Source organism: Hylobates moloch, unplaced genomic scaffold, assembly GCF_009828535.3.
Source record: "Hylobates moloch isolate HMO894 unplaced genomic scaffold, HMol_V3 SCAFFOLD_15, whole genome shotgun sequence".
NCBI classification, from domain to species: domain Eukaryota; kingdom Metazoa; phylum Chordata; class Mammalia; order Primates; family Hylobatidae; genus Hylobates; species Hylobates moloch.
In genome coordinates this window covers 76370948-76397288 of record NW_026652290.1, presented here as the reverse complement: position 1 = coordinate 76397288, position 26341 = coordinate 76370948, and the positions used below count along the sequence as shown (strand labels likewise).

The 26341-nt window shown below is 41.7% G+C and overlaps 1 protein-coding gene across 2 annotated transcripts in view; it reads left to right on the top strand.

The window, feature by feature from the left end:
- Positions 1–26112, top strand: part of STON1 (stonin 1) — a 65141-nt gene extending 39029 nt beyond the window's left edge. For both annotated transcript variants that reach the window (XM_032176388.2, XM_058428747.1), the window contains 3 exons: positions 8277–10253; positions 19272–19474; positions 22826–26112. In XM_032176388.2, the coding sequence (XP_032032279.1) occupies positions 8324–10253; positions 19272–19474; positions 22826–22900 (2208 nt within the window). In that variant the 5' untranslated portion in view covers positions 8277–8323 and the 3' untranslated portion in view covers positions 22901–26112. The remainder of the gene's footprint in view (positions 1–8276; positions 10254–19271; positions 19475–22825) is intronic.
- The last annotated feature ends 229 nt before the right edge of the window (positions 26113–26341 follow it).

The following is a 26341-nucleotide window of genomic DNA, read 5'->3' as shown; positions in this document are numbered from 1 at the left end:
TAGTTGAATAAAACTCACATCGTATTTGCTGAGTGCCTCCTATGGAAGAGTCCTGGACGGGAGTGAAAGGTGGACAGTGAGGAGGTAGGAGTGCACTTTGCATAGATCCGGGGTTCAAGGTAGGATATGTTTGTGTAAGGTTTGCTTTTAAAAAATTCAGGGCTGCTTACAAAGTAATGGGCTTGATTTCTTTTGTCCTGCTTATGGAAATCAGTTTATTTGTCTCATAATAAGCAAAAACTGAAGAAACCAACACCACTGTTGCAATTTTTGAAGCTACACGGAAAACTGATGAGGTGAAATTTTTGGCATACATCAGAATCGTATTCAGTCTGAAACGGAATTATTTCCTCTTTTTCTTTTCTTTTTAATAAACCCAACTAAAGTAAATATTTTCCTGAGCTCTCACCCCTATAGGAGGAGTTATTTTGGCCTTCTGAAGAGGGTGAGATGGAGAAATAGTGCTGCTGATTTCCCACCTCTGAGCCTCCTCGTGGGTCCCATCGAAACCCTGCTCTCCCTGCTCTGAGGGAAGGTGCTTCACAGCAACTTCAGCCTAAGGGCAGTGACAGTGAAATGGCCTCCAGAGAGCCAGCAGCCTGGGCTGCCCTCTGCTGTGTGTTTTTGTGCCCTCAGGAATGTGTGGATGCAGCAAATGACAACAGTGAGTGCTCTGTCCCTAGCGGAGCCCCAGGCCCTCTCACTCTTTGTGTTGGCTGGTTTCCAAGGTTGAATGACTGCATGGGTTGAAGCTTCATTATGCACAAGGGGAGGCAAGACAGTGGGCTGGAGGGAGAAAAATAGGCCTTTCCCATGGGCATGATTCCAGCAGGGTTTGCATTTTTACATCAGTAGATCTCAGGGACTTTCATTTTCTGTCAGTTTGGACCGTTTGCCCTATCCCAGCTACTTGGGAGGCTGAGGCAGGAGGATCACTTCAGCCCAGGAATTTGAGACCAGCCTTGGAAACATAACAAGATCCCACCTCTGAAAGATAAATAAATAAATATCCCAGCACTAAAGCCCATTTATCTAGTGGTAATACAATTTCTGCTTTGACAACATTTTCCACTGGATGTCAGCTGCCATAGCATCACTTTGGAGTTGGAAAGGACCACAGAGCTCATTCTAGTGTAATCACTGAATGTCTGGAGAGGCTGTGCACACAGCTAGTGAGTGACAGAGCAGTGCCCAGAATTTGGGTTACCCAAGCCCCACATCAGTGTTGTGGTCCTTACACTTCACTGCCTCTGGTGTCATTAGAATAATTTCAGTAATTTGTTGTATCAGGTTGGGCTGAAGTAACCTGTATTCAAATCCTGGTTTTTCCACACCTAGGTATATACTGAAGAAAAAGGATCGCACGAAACTTATACACAAATATTCAGAGCAGCATTATTCAAAATAACTAAAAAGTGGAAACAAACCAAATGTCTATCAACTGATAAATGGATAAACAAAGTGTGATATTTCCCTGCAGTGGACTACTCTTCAGCCTTGAAAAGGAAGGAAGCAGTGATATGTGCTACCACATGGATGACCTTGGAAACATTATGCTAGGTGAAAGAAGCTAGACACAAAAGCCATATGTTGTATGATTCAATTTATATGAAATGTCCTGAATAGGCAAATTCATAGGGACGGAAAGTAGTTTAGTGGTTTCCAGGGCCTGTCGGGAGGGGAGTATGTGGAGTGACTACTAATAAGTATACAGGGTTTATTATTGGGGTGTTAAGAATGTTGTGGAATTTGGCCAGGTGCGGTGGCTCGGACCTGTAATCCCAGCACTTTGGGAGGCCAAGGCAGGTGGATGACTTGAGATCAGGAGTTTGAGACCAGCCTGGCCAACATGGTGAAACCCCATTTCTACTAAAAATACAAAAATTAGCCGGGTGTGGTGGTGTGCACCTGTAATCCCAGCTACTTGGTAGGCTGAGGCAGGAGAATCGATTGAACCCTGGAGGCGGAGGTTACAGTGAGTCGAGATCATGCCACTGCACTCCAGCCTGAGCCACAGAGTGCAACTCCGTCTGAAAAAAAAAAAAAGAATGTTGTGGAATTTGATAGTTGTGATGGTTGCACAATTCTGTTAACATACTAAACATACTAAAAGCCACTGAATTGACACTTTTTTAAAGGAGTGAATTCATGGTATAAGAATTATATCTCAATAAAGCTTTTATTTAAAAAATTCTGGCTCTACCTCTTATTGGCTGGGCGACTTTAGGCAATGAACCTAAAGCCAAGTCATCTCAGCTATGAAACAGGAATAATAATACGCTTCACAGGGTCTTTTTGATGAGGTCGTGAATTTGAAAATGCTTCTAAACTATAAACCTGCCATATTTTTGGATTGTCAGTGGCTTATAAGTTCATTATAAATCGGATTTTTAATCTTCTCCTCCTGTGTTTTTCACAATACTAACCAGGTCTGGGTACATAGTGATGGCTCAAATAAAGATTTATTGAGTTGATTCAAATGTATTCCAGTTTTATTCAATTGTGGTAAATGAAACTACACAACAGGAAATCTACTCTTTTAAAAGTTTTTAAGTGTTAAAAACAGTGTTATGAATGGTATGCACATTGTTGTACAGCAAATCTCTAGAACCTTTTCATCTTACATAACTGAAACTATATCCACTGAACAGCAACTTTCCAGTTTTACTTTCTCCCAGTTCCTGGCAAACGCCATTTTACTTTCTGCGGTATGAGTTAGACTACTTTACATGCTTCGTATAAGAGGAGTCATGTAGGATTTGTCCTTCTGTGATGGGCTTACTGCACTTAGCATAATGTGCTGAAGGTTAATCTATGTTGCATCCTGCGCCAGAATTTTCTTCGTTTTAATACTGAATAATATTCTATTGTATGAGTATACTCCATTTTCTTTATGCATCCATCCATCGATGAACATTTAGGTTGTTTCCATCCGTTGACTATTGTAAATAATGATGCAGTGAATATGAGAGTGCAAATATTTTTTCGAAGACCTTGTTTTAAGTTTTTTGGATAGGCTGGGCGCAGTGGCTCACGCCTGTAATCCCAGCACTTTGGGAGGCCAAGGCGGGTGGATCACCTGAGGTCAGGAGTTTGAAACCAGCCTGACCAACATGGAGAAACCCCATCTCTACTAAAAATACAAAATTACCCGGGCATGGTGGTACATGCCTGTAATCCCAGCTACTCAGAAGGCTGAGGCAGGAGAGAATCACTTGAACCCGGGAGGCAGAGGTTGCAGTGAGCCGAGATTACGCCACTGCACTCCAGCCTGGGTAACAAGAACAAAACTCTGTCTCAAAAAAAAAAAAAAATAAATAAATAAATGAATAAATTCTTTTGGATAAATACCCAGAAGTGGGATTGCTGGATCATATGGTAGTTCTATTCTTAGTTTTTTTTTTTTTTCGAGATTCGGTTTTGCTCTTGTTGCCCAGGCTGGAGTGCAATGGCGTGATACCCATTCACTGCAACATCTGCCTCCTGGGTTGAAGCGATTCTCCTGTCTCAGCCTCCCAAGTAGCTGAGATTACAGGTGTGCGCCACCACGCCCGGCTAATTTTTTAGTTTTAGTAGAGACAGGGTTTCACCATGTTGGCTAGGCTGGTCTTGAACTCCTGGTCTTAGGTGATCCACCTGTCTTGGCCTCCCAAACTGCTGGGATTAGAGGTGTAAGCCACGCACTTGGCCCTATTTTTAATTTTTTGAGGGCCTTCCATATTGTTCCCCATAATGGCTGCACCACTTTACATTCCCAGCAAAAATGCACAAGGGTTCCGATTTCTTACATCCTTGCCAATATTTGTTGTCCCCCCCCCCCCCCCTTTTTTTTTAGACAGAGTCTCACTGTGTTGCCCAGGCTGGAGTGCAGCGGGATCTCGGCTCACTGCAGTGGGATCTTGGCTCACTGCAACCTCTGCCTCCCGGGTTCAAGTGATTCTTATGCCTCAGCCTCCTGAGTAGCTGGGATTTCAGGCACCCGCCACCACACCCAGCTAATTTTTGTATTTTTAGTAGAGATTAGTTTTCACCATGTTGGCCAGACTGGTCTTGAACTCCTGACCTCAAGTGATACTCCCGCCTTGCCTTTCCAAAGTGCTGGGATTATAGGTGTGAGCCACTGTGCCTGGTCATATTATCCTTTTTATTTTTATTTATTTATTTATTTTTTAAAAAAGAAAATAATGGCCATTCTAAAAGGTATGAGGTGATACCTTGTTGTAGTTTTGATTTGCATTTTCCTGATGGTTAGTGATGTTGAGCATCTTTTCATATATTTTCTGGCTATTTGTATGTCTTTTTTTGGAGACATGTCTATTCAAGTACTTTGCCAATTACTAAATTGCGTTATTTATTTTCTTGCTGTTGAGTTTATTGGGTTCCTTATATGTTTTGGATATTAATTCCTTATAAGAATTACCGTTTGCAGGCCGGGCACGGTGGCTCACGCCTGTAACCCCAGCGTTTTGGGAGGCAGAGATGGGCGGAGCACAAGGTCAGGAGATCGAGACCATCCTGGCTAACACGGTGAAACCCTGTCTCTACTAAAAATACAAAAAATTAGCCAGGCATGGTGGCGGGTGCCTGTAGTCCTAGCTACTCTGGAGGCTGAGGCAAGAGAATGGCGTGAACCTGGGAGGCGGAGCTTGCCGTGAGCCGTGATCGCGCCACTGCACTCCAGCCTGGGTGACTGAGCGAGATTCCATCTCAAAAAAAAACAAAAAAAAAATAAAAGAAAGAAAGAAATACCGTTTGCAAATATTTTCTCCTATTCTTTATGTTACCTTTTTACTCTGTTGATTGTTTCCTTTGCTGTGCAGAAACTTTTAATGGTGTCTCACTTTTCTGTTTTTGCTTTTGTTGCCTGTGCTTTGCTGTCATATCCAAGAAATCGTTGCCAAGACCAATGTTATGAAGATTTTCCTCTGCATTTTTTTCTAAGAGTTTTATAGTTTTCGCCAGGCGCGGTGGCTCATCCCTGTAATCCCAGCACTTTGGGGGGCCGAGGTGGGCAGATTATGAGGTCAGGAGTTTGAGACCAGCCTGAGCAGCGTGGGGAAACCCCATCTCTACTAAAAATACAAAAATTAGCCGGGCGTGGTGGTGCGTGCCTGTAATCCCGGCTACTCAGGAGGCTCAATTCCTGAGGAGAATTGATTGAACCAGGGAGGCGGAGGTTGCAGTGAGTCGAGATCGGGCCACTGCATTCCAGCCTGAGCGACAGAGCGAGACTCCGTCTCAAGAAAAAAACAAAGGTTTTTTGTTTGTTTGTTTTTTGTAGGGGTGGAGATTCACTCTTGTTGCCCAGGCTGGAGTGCAATGGCACAATTTTGACTCACTGCTCCCTCCACCTCCTGGGTTCAAGCAATTCGCCTGCCTCAGCCTCCTGAATAGCTGGGATTACTGGCGTGCACCACCACTCCCGGCTATTTTTTGTATTTTTAGTAGAGACGCAGTTTCACCATGTTGCCCAGGCTGATCTCGAACTCCTGACCTCAGGTGATCTGTCCGCCTCGGCCTCCCAAAGTGCTGGGATTACAGGCATGAGCCACTGTGCCTGGCCAAAAACAAACAAAACAAAACAAAACAAAAAAACAAAACAAAACAAAAAAACAAAACAAAACAAAAAAACAGAGTTTTATAGTTTCAAGTCTTATGTTTAAGTCTTTTTTCTATTTTTTTTTGAGATGGAGTTTCGCTCTGTCGCCCAGGCTGAAGTGCAGTGACACAACCTCGGCTTACTGCAACCTCTGCCTCCCGGGCAATTCCCCTGCCTTAGCCTCCCAAGTAGCTTGGATTACAGGTGTATGCCACCAGGCCTGGCTAATTTTTTTGTATTTTTGGTAGAGACAGGGTTTCACCATGTTGGCCAGGCTGGTCTTGGACTCCTGACCTCAGGTGATCCACCCACCTTGGCCTCCCAAAGTTGTTGGGATTACAGGTGTGAGCCGCTGCACCCAGCCTCTTTCATACGTTTTGAGTTGATGGTTGTGTATGATATAAGACAACCTTGTCCAACCTGCAGCCCACAGGCTACATGTAGTCCAGGACGGCTTTGAATGCTGCCCAACACAAATTTGTAAACTTTCTTAAAACATGAGATCTTTTTTTTTCTTTTTTTAACTCATCAGCTATCTTTAGTGTTAGTGTATTTTTTGTGTGGCCCAACACAATTCTAATTCTCCTTCTCCGCCTCCTCTTTCTCTTCCTTCTCCTTCTCCTCCTCCTCCTGCTTCTCCTCCTCCTCTCCTCCTTCCTTTTTTTTTTTTTTTGAGATAGAGTTTCTCTCTGTTGCCCAGGCTAGACTGCAATGGTGCGATCTCAGCTCACTGCAACCTCCTCCTCTCAGGTTCAAGCAGCTCTCCTGCCAACCACCATGCCTGGCTAATTTTTGGGCAGGTACCCACCACCATGCTTGGTTAACTTTTGTATTTTTAGTAGAGACTGGGTTTTGCCATGTTGGCCAGGCTGGTCTTGAACTCCTGACCTCAAGTGATCTACCCACCTTGGCCTCCCAAAGTGCTGGGATTATAGGCGTGAGCCACTGTGCCTGGCCTTAATACTTCTTCCTCCAGTGTGGCTGAGGGAAGCCAAAAGATTGGACATCTCTGGTGTAAGATTACAGTTTAGTTTCACTCTTTTGCGTTGGATATCAAGTTTTTTCAACATCACTTTTTTTTTTGTTTGAGACAAAATTTCGCTCTCCTTGCCCAGGCTGGAGAGTAATGACGCAGTCTCTGCCCACTGCAACCTCTGCCTCCGGGCTCAAGCGATTTTCCTGCCTCAGCCTCCTGAGTAGGTGGGATTACAAGCGTACGCCACCACGCCCAGCTAATTTTTTGTATTTTTAGTAGAGATGGGGTTTCTCCATGTTGGACAGGCTGGTCTCGAACTCCTGACCTCAGGTAATCTGCTCTCCTCAGCCTCCCAAAGTGCTGGGATTATAGATGTGAACCACTGCACCCAGCCTTCTTTCTTCTTCTTCTTTTTTTTTTTTTTTTTGAGATGGAGTCTCGCTGTGTTGCCCAGGCTGGAGTGCAGTGGCGCATTTGTGGCTATAAAGTTCCTTGTGAGTACTGCTTTTGCTGCATGCCATAAATTTTGGTGTGCCGTGTTTTCATTTTCATTTGTCTCAAGATTTTTCTAATTTCCTTTTTTATTTCTTCTTTGATCCATTGGTTGTTCAAGAGTATGTTAATTTTCAAATATTTGTGAATTTTTTAGTTTTCCTTCTATTATTAATTTCTAGTTTTATTCCACTGTGGTTAGAAAAAATGTTTGTGTGATTTCAATCTTTTCACATTTGTTAAGATTTGTTTTGTAACCTAACGTGATCTGCCTTGGCGAATGTTCTGTGTGTGCTTGAGAAGAATATGTGTTCTGTTGCTGTTAGGTGGAATGTTCTGTATAGGTCTGGCAGTTTAGTTTAGTTTATAGTGTTCAAGTCTATTGTTTTTTTAGTGGTCTTCTGTCTGGATGTTCTGTGTATTGTTGAAAGTATGGTGTTGAAATCTCCAATTATTAGTGAGTGGCTATTTCTCCCTTCAGTTCTGTTAATGTTTGCTTCATATATTTGGGTGCTCTGATGTTGGATATATAAATATATATATATTTTGAGGTGGAGTTTCACTCTGTCACCCAGGCTGGAGTGCAATGGCACTATCTCAGCTCACTGCAACCTCTGCCTCCCAGGTTCAAGAGATTCTCCTGCCTCAGCTTCCCGAGTAGCTGGGATTACGGGTGCCCACAACTATGCTAGGCTAATTTTTGTATTTTTTTGTAGAGACAGGGTTTTGCTATGTTGGCCAGACTGGTCTCGAACTGCTGACCTCAGGTGACCCCTTGCCTCGGACTCCCAAAGTGCTAGGATTACAGTTGTGAGCCACCATTCCCAGCTGGGTTAATATATATTTATAATTGTTATGTCTTCCTAGTGAATTGACTCTTTTATCATTATATAATGTCTTTCTTTGTCTCCTATGATAGTTTTTGACTTAAAGTTTATTTTGCTTAAGTATGGCTACTCCTGCTCTCTCTTGGATAACACTTGCATGGAATATCTTTCTTCATCCTTTCACTTTCAGCATATGTGTGTCCTTAAATCTAAAGTGAGTTCCTTATAGACAGCATATAGTTGGATCATGTTTTTTTTTTAATCCACTTAGCCACCAACAGAATTATAATTTTTAAGCATTTATCAGAACTAAAGACATTTAGTAATGATTCCCCCCTTCATTTTATATACCTATTTTCTCTTTATTTTATTTTTTTAACAGAGACAACCTATTTGATTTCTTGACAAGACCACAATCTGATCCCAAAGATGTGCTCCACAAACCCAGGCAACTGGGTCACCTTTGATGATGATCCTGCTTTTCAGTCTTCTCAAAAGTCAAAGAATTTTCCTCTGGAGAATCAAGGTGTCTGTAGACCAAATGGACTGAAGTTGAACCTTCCTGGCCTCAGGGAATTTCCCAGTGGATCTTCCTCCACCAGCAGCACCCCTCTCTCCTCCCCCATTGTAGACTTTTATTTCAGTCCAGGACCTCCAAGTAACTCTCCTCTTTCTACACCTACCAAAGACTTCCCAGGTTTTCCTGGCATCCCCAAATCAGGGACTCATGTGCTTTATCCTATTCCAGAATCATCTTCAGACAGCCCACTCACAATATCAGGAGGAGAATCTTCCTTACTGCCTACCAGACCAACATGTTTATCCCATGCCTTGTTACCCAGTGACCACTCATGTACACATCCAGCTCCCAAAGTAAGTCTTCCAGATGAAGTTAACCCTCAACAGGCTGAAAGCCTAGGATTCCAAAGTGATGATCTCCCCCAGTTTCAGTATTTTCGAGAGGACTGTGCTTTTTCAAGTCCATTTTGGAAAGATGAAGGCAGTGATTCCCAGTTCACCCTTGACCCACCAGGAAGCAAAAAGATGTTCTCATCAAGAGACAAGGAGATGCCTATTGATCAAAAAAGCCTAAATAAGTGTTCACTCAACTATATCTGTGAGAAGCTTGAACATCTCCAGTCAGCTGAGAACCAAGACTCACTTAGAAGTTTGTCTATGCACTGTCTATGTGCTGAAGAAAATGCCTCTTCCTTTGTCCCCCACACACTCTTCAGGAGTCAGCCAAAAGCTGGATGGTCTTTCATGCTGAGAATTCCTGAGAAGAAGAATATGATGTCTTCCCGGCAATGGGGACCGATTTTTCTGAAAGTTTTGCCTGGAGGAATTTTGCAGATGTATTATGAACAGGGATTAGAAAAACCATTTAAAGAGATACAGCTTGATCCATATTGTAGGCTTTCTGAACCCAAGGTTGAGAACTTCAGTGTAGCAGGAAAAATCCACACTGTGAAGATTGAACATGTGTCTTACACAGAAAAAAGGAAATACCATTCTAAGACAGAAGTAGTTCATGAACCAGACATAGAGCAGATGCTGAAGTTGGGGTCCACATCGTACCATGACTTCCTTGACTTTCTGACTACTGTGGAGGAGGAGCTGATGAAGTTGCCAGCTGTTTCAAAACCAAAAAAGAACTACGAGGAGCAAGAAATTTCCTTGGAAATTGTGGACAACTTTTGGGGTAAAGTCACAAAAGAAGGAAAATTGGTTGAAAGTGCTGTGATAACTCAAATTTATTGCCTCTGCTTTGTGAATGGGAACCTGGAATGCTTTTTAACCTTGAATGACCTTGAGCTGCCGAAGCGAGATGAATCCTATTATGAGAAGGACTCAGAAAAAAAGGGGATTGATATTCTTGACTACCATTTTCGTAAGTGTGTGAAAGTACAAGAATTTGAGCAATCAAGAATCATTAAGTTTGTACCTCTGGATGCCTGCCGGTTTGAGCTGATGCGTTTCAAGACTTTGTATAATGGGGATGATCTTCCCTTTTCCTTGAAGTCTGTAGTGGTTGTCCAGGGAGCATACGTGGAACTTCAGGCTTTTGTCAACATGGCCCCATTGGCGCAGAAGTCATCCTATGCTGGCTCCTTAAGGTCCTGTGACAATATAATGATACACTTTCCTGTCCCATCGCAGTGGATCAAGGCCCTTTGGACCATGAACCTCCAGAGGCAGAAGTCTCTGAAAGCCAAAATGAACCGCCGGGCATGTCTGGGGAGTTTACATGAACTTGAATCTGAACCTGTCATTCAAGTCACTGTGGGGTCAGCAAAATATGAGAGTGCCTACCAGGCAGTACTATGGAAGATAGATCGGCTTCCAGACAAAAATTCAAGTAAATATTCAACACCCCAAGTTTATTTTCATGGGAAATAGCTTAAATATTCTCACCTTTCTCCTTGGGTTGAAACCAGGTAGAGACAGATGGCAATTTGTCAGCTGAGGCCGTGCTTTGGGGTGGGAGATGGAACATTTAGCTAAACAGCTGGTTTATTTGTTTTCTTTTGCACCTATTTCTACCAGATAAGTTTAACTGTTGAACATTTTTAAAATATCATACGAAATACCATGCTAGGCTAGCAATTTGTTGTAGATGGTGACACTAAGAGAAAATTCATTGATATCTATGGTTGAGATTAACCCATAAACTTCACATGTTAAAAATATTTCTAATATAGCTGAGATTCCCTAATTAATCTTTAAAGATCTGTTATCCATGAATGTACCTGAACTTTTTTGCATTCTCAGCCGATAACACTTCTTCCTTAGGTTTGCTCCCTGCTCTTTGAAATAAGACTGCTTTCATTTTTACCCAAATTGATTTTTGTTGACTGAATTCACCCATTTTCTCAACTTGTATTGTTTTTGTTTTTGACGTGGGATCTCACTCTGTCATCCAGGCTGGAGTGCAGTGGCAGGATCATGGCAGCCTACACTTCCCAGGCTCAAGTGATCTTCCTGCCTCAGCCTCCTCGGTACCTGGGATTACAGATGCATACCATCGTGCCTGGCTAATTTTTTGTTTTTTAGTAGAGACGGGGTCTCCCTATGTTGCCCAGGCTGATCTTGAATTCCTGGGCTCAAGGGATCCTCCCACGTTGGCCTCCCAAAATGCTAGGATTACAGATGTGAGCCACCTCATCTGGCCTAAACTGGTTGTTTTAGAATTAGGTGGACACATTTGAGTGTTAAAAATTCAGTTAATTTTTAAAAATTTTGCAAATAAAAAATTATCTAGAAGTCAGAACTTGAAAAGACAGTTATAGTACCACATTTATTTTGGAGTAGTAAGTAGCAGTGGGCATAATATAATAAAGTCAAAAACCAAATTTTAAAATTAGAGCTCTTCCCTATTTTAGTTAAGGGTTGTTGGTTTTTTTTTTTTTTTTTCCCCCTAGCAGAGCACTGGTCACTGGTCTCCAGAGTTAAATTGGGGGTGGGGTTGGGGGACCTGAGTTGATGCATTCATCCATACATCGTTTCATCCATCCATCTATTGATCCAAATCTTTTTTTCTTTCTTTTTTTTTTTTTTTGAGATGGGGTCTCACTTTCTCACCCAGGTGGAGTGCAGTGGCACAATCTCGGCTTACTGCAACCTCCGCCTCTCGGATTCAAGTGATTCTCCTGCCTCAGCCTCTGGAGTAGCTGGAACTACAGGTGCCCACCACCATGCCTGACTAATTTTTGTATTTTAGTAGAGACAGGGTTTCACCATATTGGCCAGGGTGGTCTCAAACTCCTGACTTTGTGATCCTCCCGCCTCGGCCTCCCAAAGTGCTGGGATTACAGGCTTGAGCCACTGCGCCCGGCCCATCCATCCAAATCTTTACTGAATACTTACTGTACACCAAGTGCCACATCAAGTGCTGGGGATAAAGATAAATAAAAATATGATCCCTGTTTCCAGATGGCTCACAGCTGCTGTAGTCCTTCAGAGAAATTTAAGCTCATCTAGGCCCCTCCAGGCTGTGGACTTCAGAGGAAGCATTTTTCTTTGGGGTGGACTTATGGCAGTGTTTCTCAAACCTGGCTATATTATTATTATTATTATTTTGAGATGGAGTCTTACTCTGTTGCTCAGGCTGGAGTGCAGTGCGATAGCTCACTGCAACCTCTGCCTCCCAGGTTCAAGTGATTTTCCTGCCTCAGCCTCCTGAGTAGCTGGGATGACAGGAGTGAGCCACCATACCTGGCTAGTTTTTGTATTTTTAGTAGAGACGGGGTTTTCCCATGTTGGCCAGACTGGTCTTGAACTCTCGGCCTCAAGTGATCCACCTGCCTTGGCCTCCCAAAGTGTTAGGATTACAGGTGTGAGCCACCACACCTGGCCAAACCTGACTATATTAGAATAACTTGAAAGCTTTTAAATAATCTCAATGTTCAGGCTTCATTTCATGCTAATTAAATCAGAATCTCTGGCAGGGGTGGGGGGGCGGAGCCAGAATCCAAGTATTTGAAGATCTCTCCAGAGATAAGGTGTAGCCAGAGGGAAGAACACTGCTCTCCAGGTGTTGTAAAGTTGTAGAACCAGAAGAGCAAGCCCCAGACTACAATTGACTTGAGGGGCAGCACTGCCTGCACCCTGGAGGCCATGGGACCGCCTTGTCCATGACTCTCTGTTTGTTGGTTTAACATCTGTTGACTGATGAGAGCTTGAGCTATGGGCAGGATCCTTCAGGTGAGAGACACAGGCCTGGTGAGCTGAGGAGCTCCAGGACCCCGTGCAGAAGGGAAGTTCCTACATTGTCTTTCTTCCTGACACCCCACACCCTTCTTCATTAATGCCAACTTTCACCCCACAGCGTTCTCAAGACTCAGATTAATTATGTTCAGTTCCCCCAAACTAGCAAGGGTAGCTCAGGCTTAGGGCAGAGTGAGGTGGTGATGGTGCAGCGTGGTCACAGTGAATGGTCTCAAACAGCACATTCTGATCAACTCTGCTGTGATGGGAGGGAAGGTCAGTATCTTCTATGATATAATCCACTGAGATAATGTTTCCTGCTTTCTTTTTTTTTTTTGGATGGAGTGTTGCTCTGTCGCCCAGGCTGGAGTGCAGTGGTGCAATCTTGGCTCACTGCAACCGCTCCCTCCTGGGTTCAAGCAATTGTAGTGGCTCAGCCTCCCAAGTAGCTAGGATTACAGGCCCACACCACCACATTTGGCTAATTTCTTATATTTTTTGTAGAGATGGGGTTTCACCATGTTGGCCAGGCTGGTCTCGAACTCCCAACCTCAGGTGATCCACCCGCCTCGGCCTCCCAAAGTGCTGGGATTATAGGTGTGAGCCACCGTGCCTGGCCCCTGCTTTCTTTTATAACTTGGCTAGAGAGGCATGCCAGAGAAACCAGTTTTAAGGTCTTCATACAGGGTTCCGAATGGTCTGTTCTAAAAGATATTTGTGCTAGTTTTAGGTTAGAGGGTTTAAACAAAATCAGAGTATTAGCTTTTGTTTTGCTAAACAAAAAGGGAAAGAGAGGCAGGCAGAAAGTCAGGCAGGCTGGAATGCCTATTGGAACCTCCTGGATCTGCAGGTTTCCCCTGAAATCTGGGTGATTAACTCCTGTAGTTTTCCGTTGATCCTAGAGATGGTCTTGAGGACTGGAACAAAAGGTCCAAAGCATTTTTTGCATAGACTTGAAGTGGTAATTATGCTTTTGAGAGAAGCACAATAGGCTCAGGCTGTGGGCTTGTCCACGTGGTGTCAGAGGGACAAGAGCACAGGCCCCATTTGTAGTCCATTCCTATTGCTCTACTTAGAGCAGGTGCTCCGGGAGGCCCTGAAGGAAATAAGCGCTTGGCTAAAGCCTGGCCAGGCTAACCACACTTATTTTTCAAATTGAGAAACTATGCCAATCATCTTTTCTAATTTTGGGAGTGCAGACATGTATGAAGCTTTTTGTGAAAATGATACTGTTTATAACACTGCATTTTTTTCAGAGTAAATGGTGTAGTTAACTGATTCAATCAACAAGAATTTGTTGAGAAGGAGGCTCACTCATTTACTCCACAAACATCTGCTAAATTTCTTCTAGGTATAGGTTCTGTGCTGAGTGTTTAGGAGATACAGACACAAACATGATTCCTACTCTACCAGAAACTTAACAGTCTAGAAGGTGAGACAGACTCTGAAGCAGCTACCGAAACGCACTGTGGAAAAGTGCATAGTTCCAGGCTTGGACAAACATATGCACTTAGGGATCCCAGAGGAAAGGGTGATAAACTGTCTGGGGACTAGGGAGGGCTTCGCTGAAGAGCTGATGGCTGGGAGAGTCAATAGAGTTTCCATCAAAGAAAGAAACAGCAGAAGCACAGGTGTGTGGGTGGGGGATCTTACCTAAGTTTTGGGGCTGAAGCAGTGGTGGGGGAAGAGACCAGTGTATTAAGACCTTGTGGGCCATGCTGTGGGGTGTGAAGTTTATCTGTCAACAGGGCCTCGGGGTTGTTTTCAGGCATGACTGCTACAGAATCATATCTTGTTTCAGAAAGGCTGGCATGCAGTGCAGAGGAAAGATTTAGGAGTAGATTATAGACACAGGGAATTTGGGAGGAGGTGAGGGATGCTGAGCAAAGGCAGTGGCAGAGAGAGAGGCAAGAGATGGGTGAGCGAATTCAGGGGAGGTGCCCCTAAGTGATGACAGATTCTCTATGGGCATGAGGGAAAGGGAGGGAATGGGACAAGGTCAGGGGCTCTGGCTTTGGTGGATAGGTGGGCAATGGTGCCATTAGCCAAGATAGCCTGGGATCTTCTCATCATCTATCCTTTTAAATTCTGTTTCCCAGCCCTGGCCACATGTTAGCATCATTAAAGCTTCAAACACATACCCATATTTGGGCCCCATCCCCTACTAATCAGGCTCTGTGAAGAGGAGGCCCAGGTACTGATGTTTATAAAGGCTCATGCAGCCAGGGTTGAGAACTACTGACCTGATCCCCTAGGCAGAGATCACTTCTCCCTGCTCTGCACATGCCTGTGTCTTCTAGAGCTCTGTTATTGCTCTCCCATGAGTATTTATTTATTTATTTATAAGACAGAGTCTCGCTCTGCCACACAGGCTAGAGTGCAATGGCACCCAGTCTCACTGCAACCGCCACCTCCTGGGTTCAAGAGATTCTTCTGCTTCAGCCTCCTGAGTAGCTGGGACTACAGATGCGCACCACCACGCCTGGCTAATTTTTGTATTTTTAGTAGAGATGGGGTTTCGCCATATTGGCCAGGCTGATCTCAAACTCCTGACCTCGTGACCTGCCCAGTTGGGCATCCCAAATTGCTGGGATTATAGGCATAAGCCACTGCGCCCGGCCTCCCATGAGTATTTATTAGCAGTGGAGCTCACCAAGAACAATGACAAGAATGGACATTTCCAGGGAAACTGGCTGGACCTGATCTTGGTCTTCAGGAATTCTTTTGTAAAACCGTCATATCACCAGGCCCACACAGGACAACATTTTACAGGCATTTCAGTCAATTACACAGTGATAATTCACTGAACAAATCCTTTGGGATCACAGCTGCTTTATTGAGATCAGGTCTGTGCACAAAGAGGATGCCCAGGGAAAACACAGTGGGGCTGTGCCAGGTGGCGTCCAGAGGGCATGGTGCAGCTGTGGGCCTGGCTTGGGGCAGGACATTTCTGGGATTACAGGGCCCTGCCCCAAGCTTCTCCGTTGAGGGGGTGGGGAGGGCAATGCAGAGAGTGAGAGGGTGCCAAGGCAGGCTATAACCTAATTTGCCTCTTGAGAAGTATGGTAATAATAAGGTTGGAGCAGAGAGGAAATCTTTGTCCTAAGGCAGTGCTTCTCAAACTTTTGTGTGCCCGGGAATCACCTTGTTAAAATGTGGATTCTGACTGAGCAAGTGGGATCTGGAATACTGTGTTTCTAACAAGTGCTGATGTGACGCCAATGCATCTGGCCCAAGGAACACGCTTAGAATAGCAGGATCCCAGAATGCATCTCCATTTTTCTATATGACTTTTAGATCAGTTGTGTATTTAGAGAACATAAAGTTTTTAAAAAGCTCTTTAAAATTTTATCCTTTTCAAGATAGTTTCTGAAGACTTTGCATTATTTGAAAAGATACTTTGAAAATGGAAACTGAATGAATAGCACTGGAGTGCACTGGCGAGGTCTCAGCTCACTGCAACCTCTACCTCCCAGGCTCAAGCCATCCTCCCACCTCAGCCTCCCAAGTAGCTGGGACCACAGCACGTGCCACCGCACCTGGCTAATTTTTTGTATTTTTGGTAGAGATGGGGTTTTGCCTTGTTGCTCAGGCTGGTCTCGAACTCCTCAGCTCAGGCAACCCACCCGCCTTGGCCTTCTGAGTGCTGGGATTATAGGTATAAGCTACCGCATCTGGTAAGAACATAGAAACTAGTCTACTATGCTCTAATTATAAAACTTTTTTATTTTTTATTTTTTTTCCTTCCTGGGAATTTGAGGGATCAGGATTGAACTTTTTTATCGGGGAAATCACCTGTGATTTCTGGAAAGGTGCGGAGGGCTGCTGGTCCCTTAATGTCCCTTCTAACCAGCTTGTCAATGCTTAGTATTCCTTCAACAGTGGGCAGGTCTTTCATTTTGCAACAAAGGTTTGCCTGAGGCAGTAGCTCACAGACTTCATTCATACTAAGGTGTGAATGACAGCAGAGGAGCTTAGGCTTTGTTGGGGTGGTAGAGAGAGAGAGAAAGAGAAAGGAAGAAAGAGAAAGACAGCTGAAGACAAATGAGGATGCTGGTTAGCCAGAGGAGGTGTATATGGTGGCACAGAATTATTAAGGGGAGTGAGAGTGATGGAGGATCAATTAAATATATCTACCTCTAACTTCCCAATTTTTCGATTTTTCTTTTTTTTCTTCTGCCCTGTCATCAGCACATTGGTTGCTCTCTCCTCCTCCACTTCTGTCATCCTCTTGCTATTCTTTCCCTTCAGCCCTCTAACAGTTCAGTTTCAGGTGTAAAATATTTTGGTTCAAGAGGGACTGGATATTAACTAGACCTAAGATTTTGTGATTTACGTTTCCCGTCCTAAGAAAAGGAATTATGTTGAGTGAACAATGACCAAAGCTGGACAGTTCCCCCTGGTGGTCAGCACTGAGACAACATGATTTTCCTCTATCTTTTATTCATTAATTGGTAAATTTGAAAATAATCTGTTAAGCCCCAAACATGACAGACATTGTGCTAAGGACAGACATGACACCTGTCCCTGTGGGGCAGAAAGTCTGAAGATGGAGTGTGTTACTAAACATTGTAGAGCATTTAGCATTTTCAAAAGCCATAAAAAATAAGCCAGAAAACTTGAAAGGAAAAAGGCTTTTACCATTTTTAAAGAAAAGCAGGTAGAAAGGTTTTGTTTCTGACATTTTTTGTAAACACTAAGTCTTCAATTTGCGTTTAGTTCTTCAATTTTCATCATAAAATTTCCCCAAATAATTTTTTCTTATAAAGTGTGTCAAATCAGATCATGTCTAGTATAATTTTTAACTCTGTGTAGCATTCGCAGTCCCTTTATTAGCAAAATTATAGTAATTAAATACTACTGGCTTTATAATTGAACAGCACTTTGCAAAATAATATGTCTAGCTCATCTACATTGCTATAGAATACTACTGCCCCAGTGCTGTATGCATATGAACTGGTTAATCCTCACAACAGCCCTTATAAGGTTCAGGTTATCCTCATTATCCACATTTTTAGATGGAGAAACTGAGGCCCAGAGAGATAAGCAATTTGTAACCCTAGCCTTAATCACTTTGCCATAACAAGACTGAAGAGTGCCTGCAGTAAGTGTAAATGAACTTACTGTATCCTCACTGCAGACAGAGGACTAGAAAGAGTAATGGAGTATGCAGTCTCTCTGGGTGTGTGTGTATGAGAATGAAGTTATCACTTGCCTGCAGTGATCCGGTTGTTAAGAGCACCTCAGAGGCCACTGTTGTCCTACCCTTCCTGTAAGTGGTAGAGATGGCTAATGAGCATCTGTTGGTTAATTGATTGATGACTTCTCAAGGCTTTTTACAGCCTTAGAATTCTATTAGTCACCCTACAAGAAACAGGTTGTACGGAAGGAAAGGTAATTTATCTTTTAAGAATTAAGTGAAATCCTTTAAACCCTTGTTTTTGTGCCTAAAGCTATATTCTGATGGAAATGCTCTTTCTCCAGCTATGTCAGTGTTACAGTAATTTAATCTGGTTCTTGAAATTACTCTTTATCTCATACATTTATTTAAGTAAAGACAGCCACATTGGATATGGAGATGCTATGAACAATGCAACAGAATCACAGAATGTTTGTAAAGCTGCTACAGTGATTACAATGGAAATATTTTTCATTTCCTTATAACACAAACACACACACACACACACACACACACACGCACTATATGACTCCATCTAAAATCTTTGAAATATATCCAATATCTTTGGGTCTGGCCCTGAACCTGGCCTGGCACAGCACAGATGCTCAATAAGTGACAAATTGAGTGAAAACCAATATTAGATTAAAATATTAAAGGCCAATATGCCCATCTCTACTCTGTATAGATGTTCCAGTCAAAGTATTTTGGAAGGATGAGTGAGAATTAACAGTAGGGAAAAATAATTTGTTCCACTGAAAAAGGAATTCTTGGCCTGGAACATTTTCTGAAAAGTTAATTTTAAAAATCAGAATTTTAAAATAATATGACTTAATTTGGGCTGAAGTTTATTTTTGAGTTATCTGTAAATAGATGGTAAGGGAATGAATAAATTAATAATTATAAGACATTACTCAGTCTAAGAGAAAGAGGCTTGTACAGGTCTTGAGCACATTGTAGCCAAATAATTATGTTTAATATAAATATTACTCATATCTTTTAATTAAGGAAAACAATTAAGTTTAATAATATTACTTTATTGTTTAATATAAATTAAACATTAATATTAAAAAATTTGCTTAAAATAAATATTTAGCAAATTATATTAGTATAATATAGTAATTATATTGTTATATTATATACTAATATAATTTGTTAAATATAGTAATATTTGTAATTGAAAACATTTTTAGGAGTTCATCTGTGCCTGCATATAGTAATATATTTTTTATTTTTAAATTTTTACCATTCTTATTCAAAATAGTAATAAAGTCTTACTTGTTTTTAAAGCTAGTACTTAAAAATGGCAGACAGCTTTCCCCCTAGTTGGTGCAAAATTGTAGATTTTCATGGTATGTTGTTTAAATGGAATTTGCACTGCTGCAGTGCTAATGAAATTCCTTATTAAGGAGAGAGATGAGTGCGTTTTTTGTTCAAGAGAAATGTTCAATGGCCCTTAAAATACTTTGACTATTTGGTTTTTTTTCCCTCAAGGTCTTGATCATCCCCATTGTCTGTCATACAAATTAGAGCTTGGATCAGACCAAGAAATTCCCTCTGATTGGTATCCATTTGCTACTGTTCAGTTTTCCGTGCCTGACACCTGTGCCTCAAGGACAGAGGTCAGGTCTCTGGGGGTGGAGAGTGACGTCCAGCCACAGAAACATGTTCAGCAGCGAGCTTGCTACAACATCCAGGTACATCCCAAAGCTTCTAGAACTGTGACCTGATTTGGCTTTAAATACTTGTTTTGCTGTCTTTTGTGATCGCGTATGTGTTGTGTGTGTGTGTATATGTGTGGTGAGATTTGCCCTAGAGAGGATCTCAGCTATGGAAACTTGATGGCCACCATTGAGCTTAGTTCTTCCTATCCATTCTGGAGAATGTTGGGAACACTTAATAATTTAGCTCTCAATGAAAAACAGGACATTAAAAATGAATCTACATTTTAGAAGCATATTTATAATAAAAATTATGATGTTAGAACACCATTTCTCAAAATATGTGCTGCAGAACAGGTGTCCCATATAATTATCCAAGAAAAAAATAAGTTGGGGAATGCCATATAGTAAATTAATGTTAAATAAAGGCCCCCAAGAAGTCCTGCAGTAAGGAAACTTGTTAAACTTAGTTAACCCAGTTTTTCCCGACTCATTGGCTATTGTGTCTTGTCTGTGTGAGTATGTTTATGTAAAACACTTATCCCTATCTTGTGGAATGGTGTTCTGTAGAGCATGCTTTAGGAAATGCTGAGTTACTCTATTATGGTAGTTTTCAGTTTTTTTTTTTTTTTAAGATGGCATCTCACTCTGTCAACCAGGCTGGAGTGCAGTGGCACGATCTTGGCTCACTGCAACCTCCGCCTCCTGGGTCCAAGCTATTCTCCTGCCTCAGCCTCTCAAGTAACTGGGATTACAGGCACCCACCACCACACCCAGCTATTATTATTATTATTGTATTTTTAGTAGAGATTGGGTTTCACCATATTAGCCAGGCTGGTTTCAAACTCCCAACCTTAGGTGATCTGACGTCTCGGTCTCCCCAAGTGCTGGGATTACAGGCGTAAGCCACCATGCCTAGCCTATTGGTAGCTCAAAGTTTTATTTTAAATTTTTAAATAGAGATGAGATCTCACTGTGTTGGTCAGGCTGGTCTCAAATTCCTGGTCTCAAGTGATCCTCCTGCCTCGGCCTCCCAAAGTGCTGGGATTACAAGCGTGAGCCACCACATCCAGCCTGGTATTATGGTAGTTTTAAATGTTTGCCATCAGCTCTTCTGCATTCTTAGGCAGATGAACTAAAGGAGGACATACACTTACATCTGTTTGTAAACTCGTTTTCCCTTCTTATCCTCAAGTTTAGTAGATATATGGATGTCTTCTGCCACATATTTCCCGCAGTATCTTGAAATGGTGATGCATCTTGCTGATTTTGTTTAAAAGGTTTTCCTTTTTTTGAGACAGAGTCTTGCTCTGTTGCCCAGGTTGGAGTGCAGTGGCATAGTCTCAGCTCACTGCAACCTCTGCCTCCTAGGTTCAAGTAATTCTCCTGCCTCAGCCTCCTGAGTAGCTGGGATTACAGGTGCCTGCCACCACGCCTGGCTAATTTTTTGTGTTTATAGTAGAGATGGGGTTTCACCATGTTGGCCAGGCTGGTCTCGAACTCTTGACCTCGTGATCTGTCTGCCTCGGCCTCCCAAAGTGCTGGGATTATAGGTGTGAGCCACCACACCCGACCTAAAAGTATTTTTTAACTAGAAAATATTTCAAAAATCACAAAAATTAAACTGCATTACAGACAGGTGGTTTAGTTTAGAATTCATGTTTCCCTTCTGTCTTTCACATGAGCTACGTTTTATAATTTCTAATAGCATTTATTTTATTTTTAAAAATTTATATTTTGCCTGTTACACAGCCCTCAGGAGGTCCTGAGAACATATGCCCCTCGAATAGCATTTTAAAATCTATGTATTGCTTGACTTGCAGCAATGATTAATGCCATTCTGATTTTCTACTAACTTATTTCTATTAAAAATAGTGATATTATACATGACATTGCTAATATCAACTGGGTTTCCTACACTATAGTAATGTGAGTCAGGATTTTTCTTTATTTTGGACTATCTGTTTAGAAGTCTATGTTTGGGTCCAGTTACCTTTTTCTACTGATAAAAGTAATGATAGGTAGTGCTGTCCTGTGCAGCCCCTTCAGACCTGAAGGATGTATTTCCCCAGCAGGTGGGAATTGCCTCGGCTGAAGATAGCTGCCTTCCCTGAGGTTATGCCTCCTTCCTGGAAGCTATGCAGGGGTGTATAGGCCCCTTTGCATCAACTTGGGCTAACTCTGTAGGTCCGCCCAGCTTCAGCTCTCCAGGCGCGTGGGCAGAAGCCTTCATTCTGACTACATTGCAGCCCAGCTTCTCTCTGCCCATTTAGCTTCATTTCCTGCCTCACTCCCCGATGAATGTTGAACTCAACAGCACTCTCCAGTAAACTTTCTGCACACAGATCTCCATCTCAGAGTCTATTTCTTGGGGAACCTGACCTATAACACTAGGTATATATGTATGATGTGTGACTGAAAAGTGGGTCAAGTGCGCATGGAGACTGTGTTTACGCTTACTTTCCTATTCACAGGACGTGCCAGGTTCATGCAGTTTTAGTGGACAATTAAAAATTACTTTACAAAGTATCTCTAGCTTTAGTAGCATTTGCTAGTTGATCTGCACCTGGTGGCAGTTTCAAAATGTTTTCTTCCATTTAGTAATTATCTGTTGCCAGATACTGCTCCACATGCAGGGACACAGCAGTGTGAAAAGAGAGACAAAGTCCCTGTCCTAGCATAGTTTCTAGTGGGGGTAAACGAAAAATAGTTAGTAGATAAATAAATAAATAAATACATATGACTTCAACTAGTAACAAATTCTAAGAAGATAATAAAATAGGGTAACAGGATAGAGAGTGACTGGAGGGCTTTATCTGGGGTAGTCCTGGAGGACCTCCGGGAGGATGTGACATTTGAGCTGAGACAAAAATGATGAAGAGCAGATGGTTTACTATTAGGTTGCTGCAAAAGTAATCACGGTTTTTGCCATTTGCTTTACAGCAACCTAATAGTTTGTCAGCTGGTTTGTGTCAGTTAGATAATTTTGGGTGCATTATAAATCTTAGCGGGGCCAATGGCTAGATACATGATACAGCCATATATTCAGGTAGAGGGATAATTGATCATATGTCTAGTCAGATCTGAAAATGTTTTTTTCAATATATGTATCCTGTATACATTTTATAAAAACTACGTTTGACTTAGAAGACAGTTTCGGTGCTCTTAAAGACTTGACCCTGGCGGGGAGGATTTGGGGGGCTCTGTTGTTCAAAAGGAGAGCAGAGTGCCTCACTTGGAAGCTACTGTAGGAGGGTAGAGGGCTGTGTCTGTGTCCAAAGGGTGAAGTTTGTGCAGTCTGTGCCGCATGTATAAAATAGGACTGAAGAGGTGTGAGTGCTGTGTTGCATTTGTTAATGCTATCTGTGTTTTGCTTTTGCATAACAGGTTGAAATAGAAAAGAAGTGGATTAAAATCGATGGAGAAGACCCAGATAAAATTGGTGACTGCATAACTCAGTAGGAGTAGCAAGAGTTTATGATGACAGCCCACTTGTCAAATATGTAATTCACCGAAACCACACCAAGTCCTGCTACTGTAGAGTGGAAATGACTTCTGAATAGCGGTTTTAGGACAGGTCTGATGGCTGTGTTTAGAGAAGTTTAGACCTAAAACTGAACAATCTGTATTTTATGCTTTTCATATGTTTTCGTCCTAGGGGTTTGATCTAAAATGTTTCTATAATTTGTGTGATGTTTTGCTTCCTATTGAAACTCAAAGGCACTGTTACTCGTTGTGTGACCCCACAGCCAGTTTGATTTTTGATTACTCGGTGGCTGATCGTTTTGCTCCCTGGATTACTGAGGTGCCGTCTTTATTTTTTCCCATCTCTTCTTGCTGGTTAGTGCCTGTACTAGAGGGTAAGGGAATCAAAGGAGACATAAACCGAAATGCTTTATTTTCCCTCTTTCTTGCCTCTGAAATATGGCTAGGTGTAGAATGATGTTGAAACCACAGGCTAAAATGTAGATCTGGAAGTATCTGTGCTTTTGAATTACTTATTTACCTGTCCTCTTACCATTGCTAAATAATAATTGGCTATATTTGGTACCTGTCTCTCTCCTACTGTGTTGTCATTTTCAAAATGTGTTTGTTTTCTGGTGTGTGCTGCAAAGAAGCTATTTCTGTTGTCCTACATATTTTAGTATAAATCACTAAGACATATTTCCTTTCACTTGGCAGGATTCTTTTCAAAATGGAATCTGAGTATTAGACACTAGTTAAAATATTTTTGTATATTAAAGATGAATTTTTAAAACTTATAAACACTATTTTCCAAAAGTACAGATTCTAAGGACATATTTTGATAAAGTATTATTTGTAATGAACACAAGCCTCTCTTGAGTAGAAGTCTAAATCACATTATGATTATTTTATACTAGTTCTGCTATCATGCTGTTTTATGCTAATTCTGCTTATTTTAGAGTATTTTTCATTACAAGGTGAGCAAAGTGAAAGATACTTGGTATTTTACCCAGATTTCTAAGAGGCAACATTTTTATTCTTCAGAGTCAGGTAAATGACTATAATAGTTTGATTTCTAATGAAAAGTCAATAGCATTAGCAGTTATAATTCTGTTTATAATTTCCTTTTAGCATTTACAGTGAAAAGTGAGAATTTTAAAATTTATGAAATCTATATTCCAGGTATCGTTTTTAGTCTGAAAAACAAACTCCTCCATGTGGTATTAATATACCTTCAATTTATGTTGAATCTTAAACATAATTAGGAGATATTTTTCTCTATTTGCTAGATTTGTTTTGAGTCAAAACTGATTTAATGTTCTTCCAAACATTATGTGTTGGCCTACAGAGTTTATTTCATGTGTTTTATTTAATATTTAATATTATATTACATTCATTGAAATCTGTTCAAAAACAGATTAAGACAAACATTTATGATGGTCTGTATCAATCAGCAGATTTTATTGCTTTTCATTATTTTACTGTAAAGGCAAAGAATGCAATAGGTGATGGTTGGTTGAAAGGAATTGCTATTGCTGTGTTTATTTTTTACTTTTTTTGAGACAGAGTCTCACTCTGTTGCCCAGGCTGGAGTGCAGTCGTGTGATCTTGGCTCAATGCAACCTCCGCCTCCTGGGTTCAAGGGATTCTCCTGCCTCAGCCTCCACGTAGCTGGGATTACAGGCACAAGCCACCCTGCCCGGCTAAAATTCTTTTATATTTTTAGTACAGACGGAGTTTCCCCATGTTGGCCAGGCTGGTCTCGGACTCCTGACCTCAGGTGATCTGCCAGCCTCGGCCCCCCAAAGTTCTGGGATTACATGCGTGAACCACCATGCCCGGCCGCTATTGCTCTTTTTAACTTCATTTGATGCCTTGCTTATAATATCATATGCTTGAGGCTCACTGTTGATGTAGAGTAGGGCAAATCTGTGTGTGTATGTCATTTAAAAAAATTCCACCATCTTTCCTTATCATCTGGTGTGGGCGCACTCTAGAGTGACTTCAGTCTGCTCAGAACGAATATGGAGGCAGGACGAAACTGATGCTGCCCACAGTCCCACTGAAGTTAGGTGGGTTAATTACTGCCATTCCTTTCTAAGTGTGTTTTATGGCATCCTGCCCACAAATAACTCGCGGTCTGATTAGGATGAACTTAATGACTATTTACACCTCAAAATATATTCAGCAAAGGGTTCACTTAATCTCCCCTCATGCTTCACAGGTCCACTAGTATCTGTGGGTACTTTCCTGCCCAGGTTATTCACTCACAAGCCACCGGGCCTTCAGGACATCTCAAGATTCAGTCTTGACAATATAATAGCAAAAGCTGGACTAAAGCCCAAATGGAGTGTCTGTGGCAATGCAGAGGCTGATAGCATTAACAGCAGGGTGTTATAGCATAATTGTTAATTCGCGCATCTATTAGGATCCTTAAATATTCATTACTTAGTGTTAAATTAACATTCTGTGTAGGGAGGGGAGGCTTATTCAGTTCTTCTGACCACAGAACTGTCAGGAGGTCAGACGGGACTACAGAACTCTAGGTGAAAAATCAGGTAGGGTTCAAATTAAGTAGAACTGCCCTCGCCAGAATAGCGATCTTCAAAAAACCCTTGCTTTTAAGGGAGGGAAGCGGGGAAGGAAAGGAATGAGGGAGGAAATATTCCTTTCTAGCATTCATTTTGCTTAGATCATTCCATTGTGAGTTTGACCATTTTGGAGTCAAATGAGCAGACTTCCAAGGAGTTGACCAGTTTGTGACTAGTCTGGTCACCTTTCCAGTTACAAGATCATATTAACTGTGTAAATGAATTCACGGGTAGATCATTTGTGCAGATCTGAATTTAAGGACATTTCCTTTTTCTGTGGGAATCATAAGAGTTTATCCATTAAAAAAAGATATGTAAAAAAGATACTTTCCAGCACATAAATAAAGGCTGGAATTTTACAACCTGATGTATATATTAGACAGTTCTAGGATGTTAGTTCCCTTCATTCCAGAGCTGTGCTTGTGATACAGCCCCTTTTCTTATAAATTCAGTTAGAAGGCCTTCCTTAACAATGACTATTATAATGTTTTACTTAAAATACAGTTTTATATTCTGTCAATGCAAATATAAAACAGGTTGAGCCTTAATAATCATGTAACAAAACATTTTGTAGATTACATATTGATTTTTCAAAAATTAAAAATGTATTTCAAACTATTCTTACTGTGCTGTGAATTTATATCTTCTTCTGCAAGACCTGGGGCTATTTTTTTTTCTTAAGGTATGAAATCAATTTCAATAAACTTAAACAATTGACTCTCTGTCAGGCATATGTCAGGCTCCACTCCTAAGGAGTCAGTGACCATGACCTCTTGGCATATCCTGGAAAAATGACATCATCAAAGTATAGCTGATAATGTTATAAAGGATGATTTTAAAAATAGAG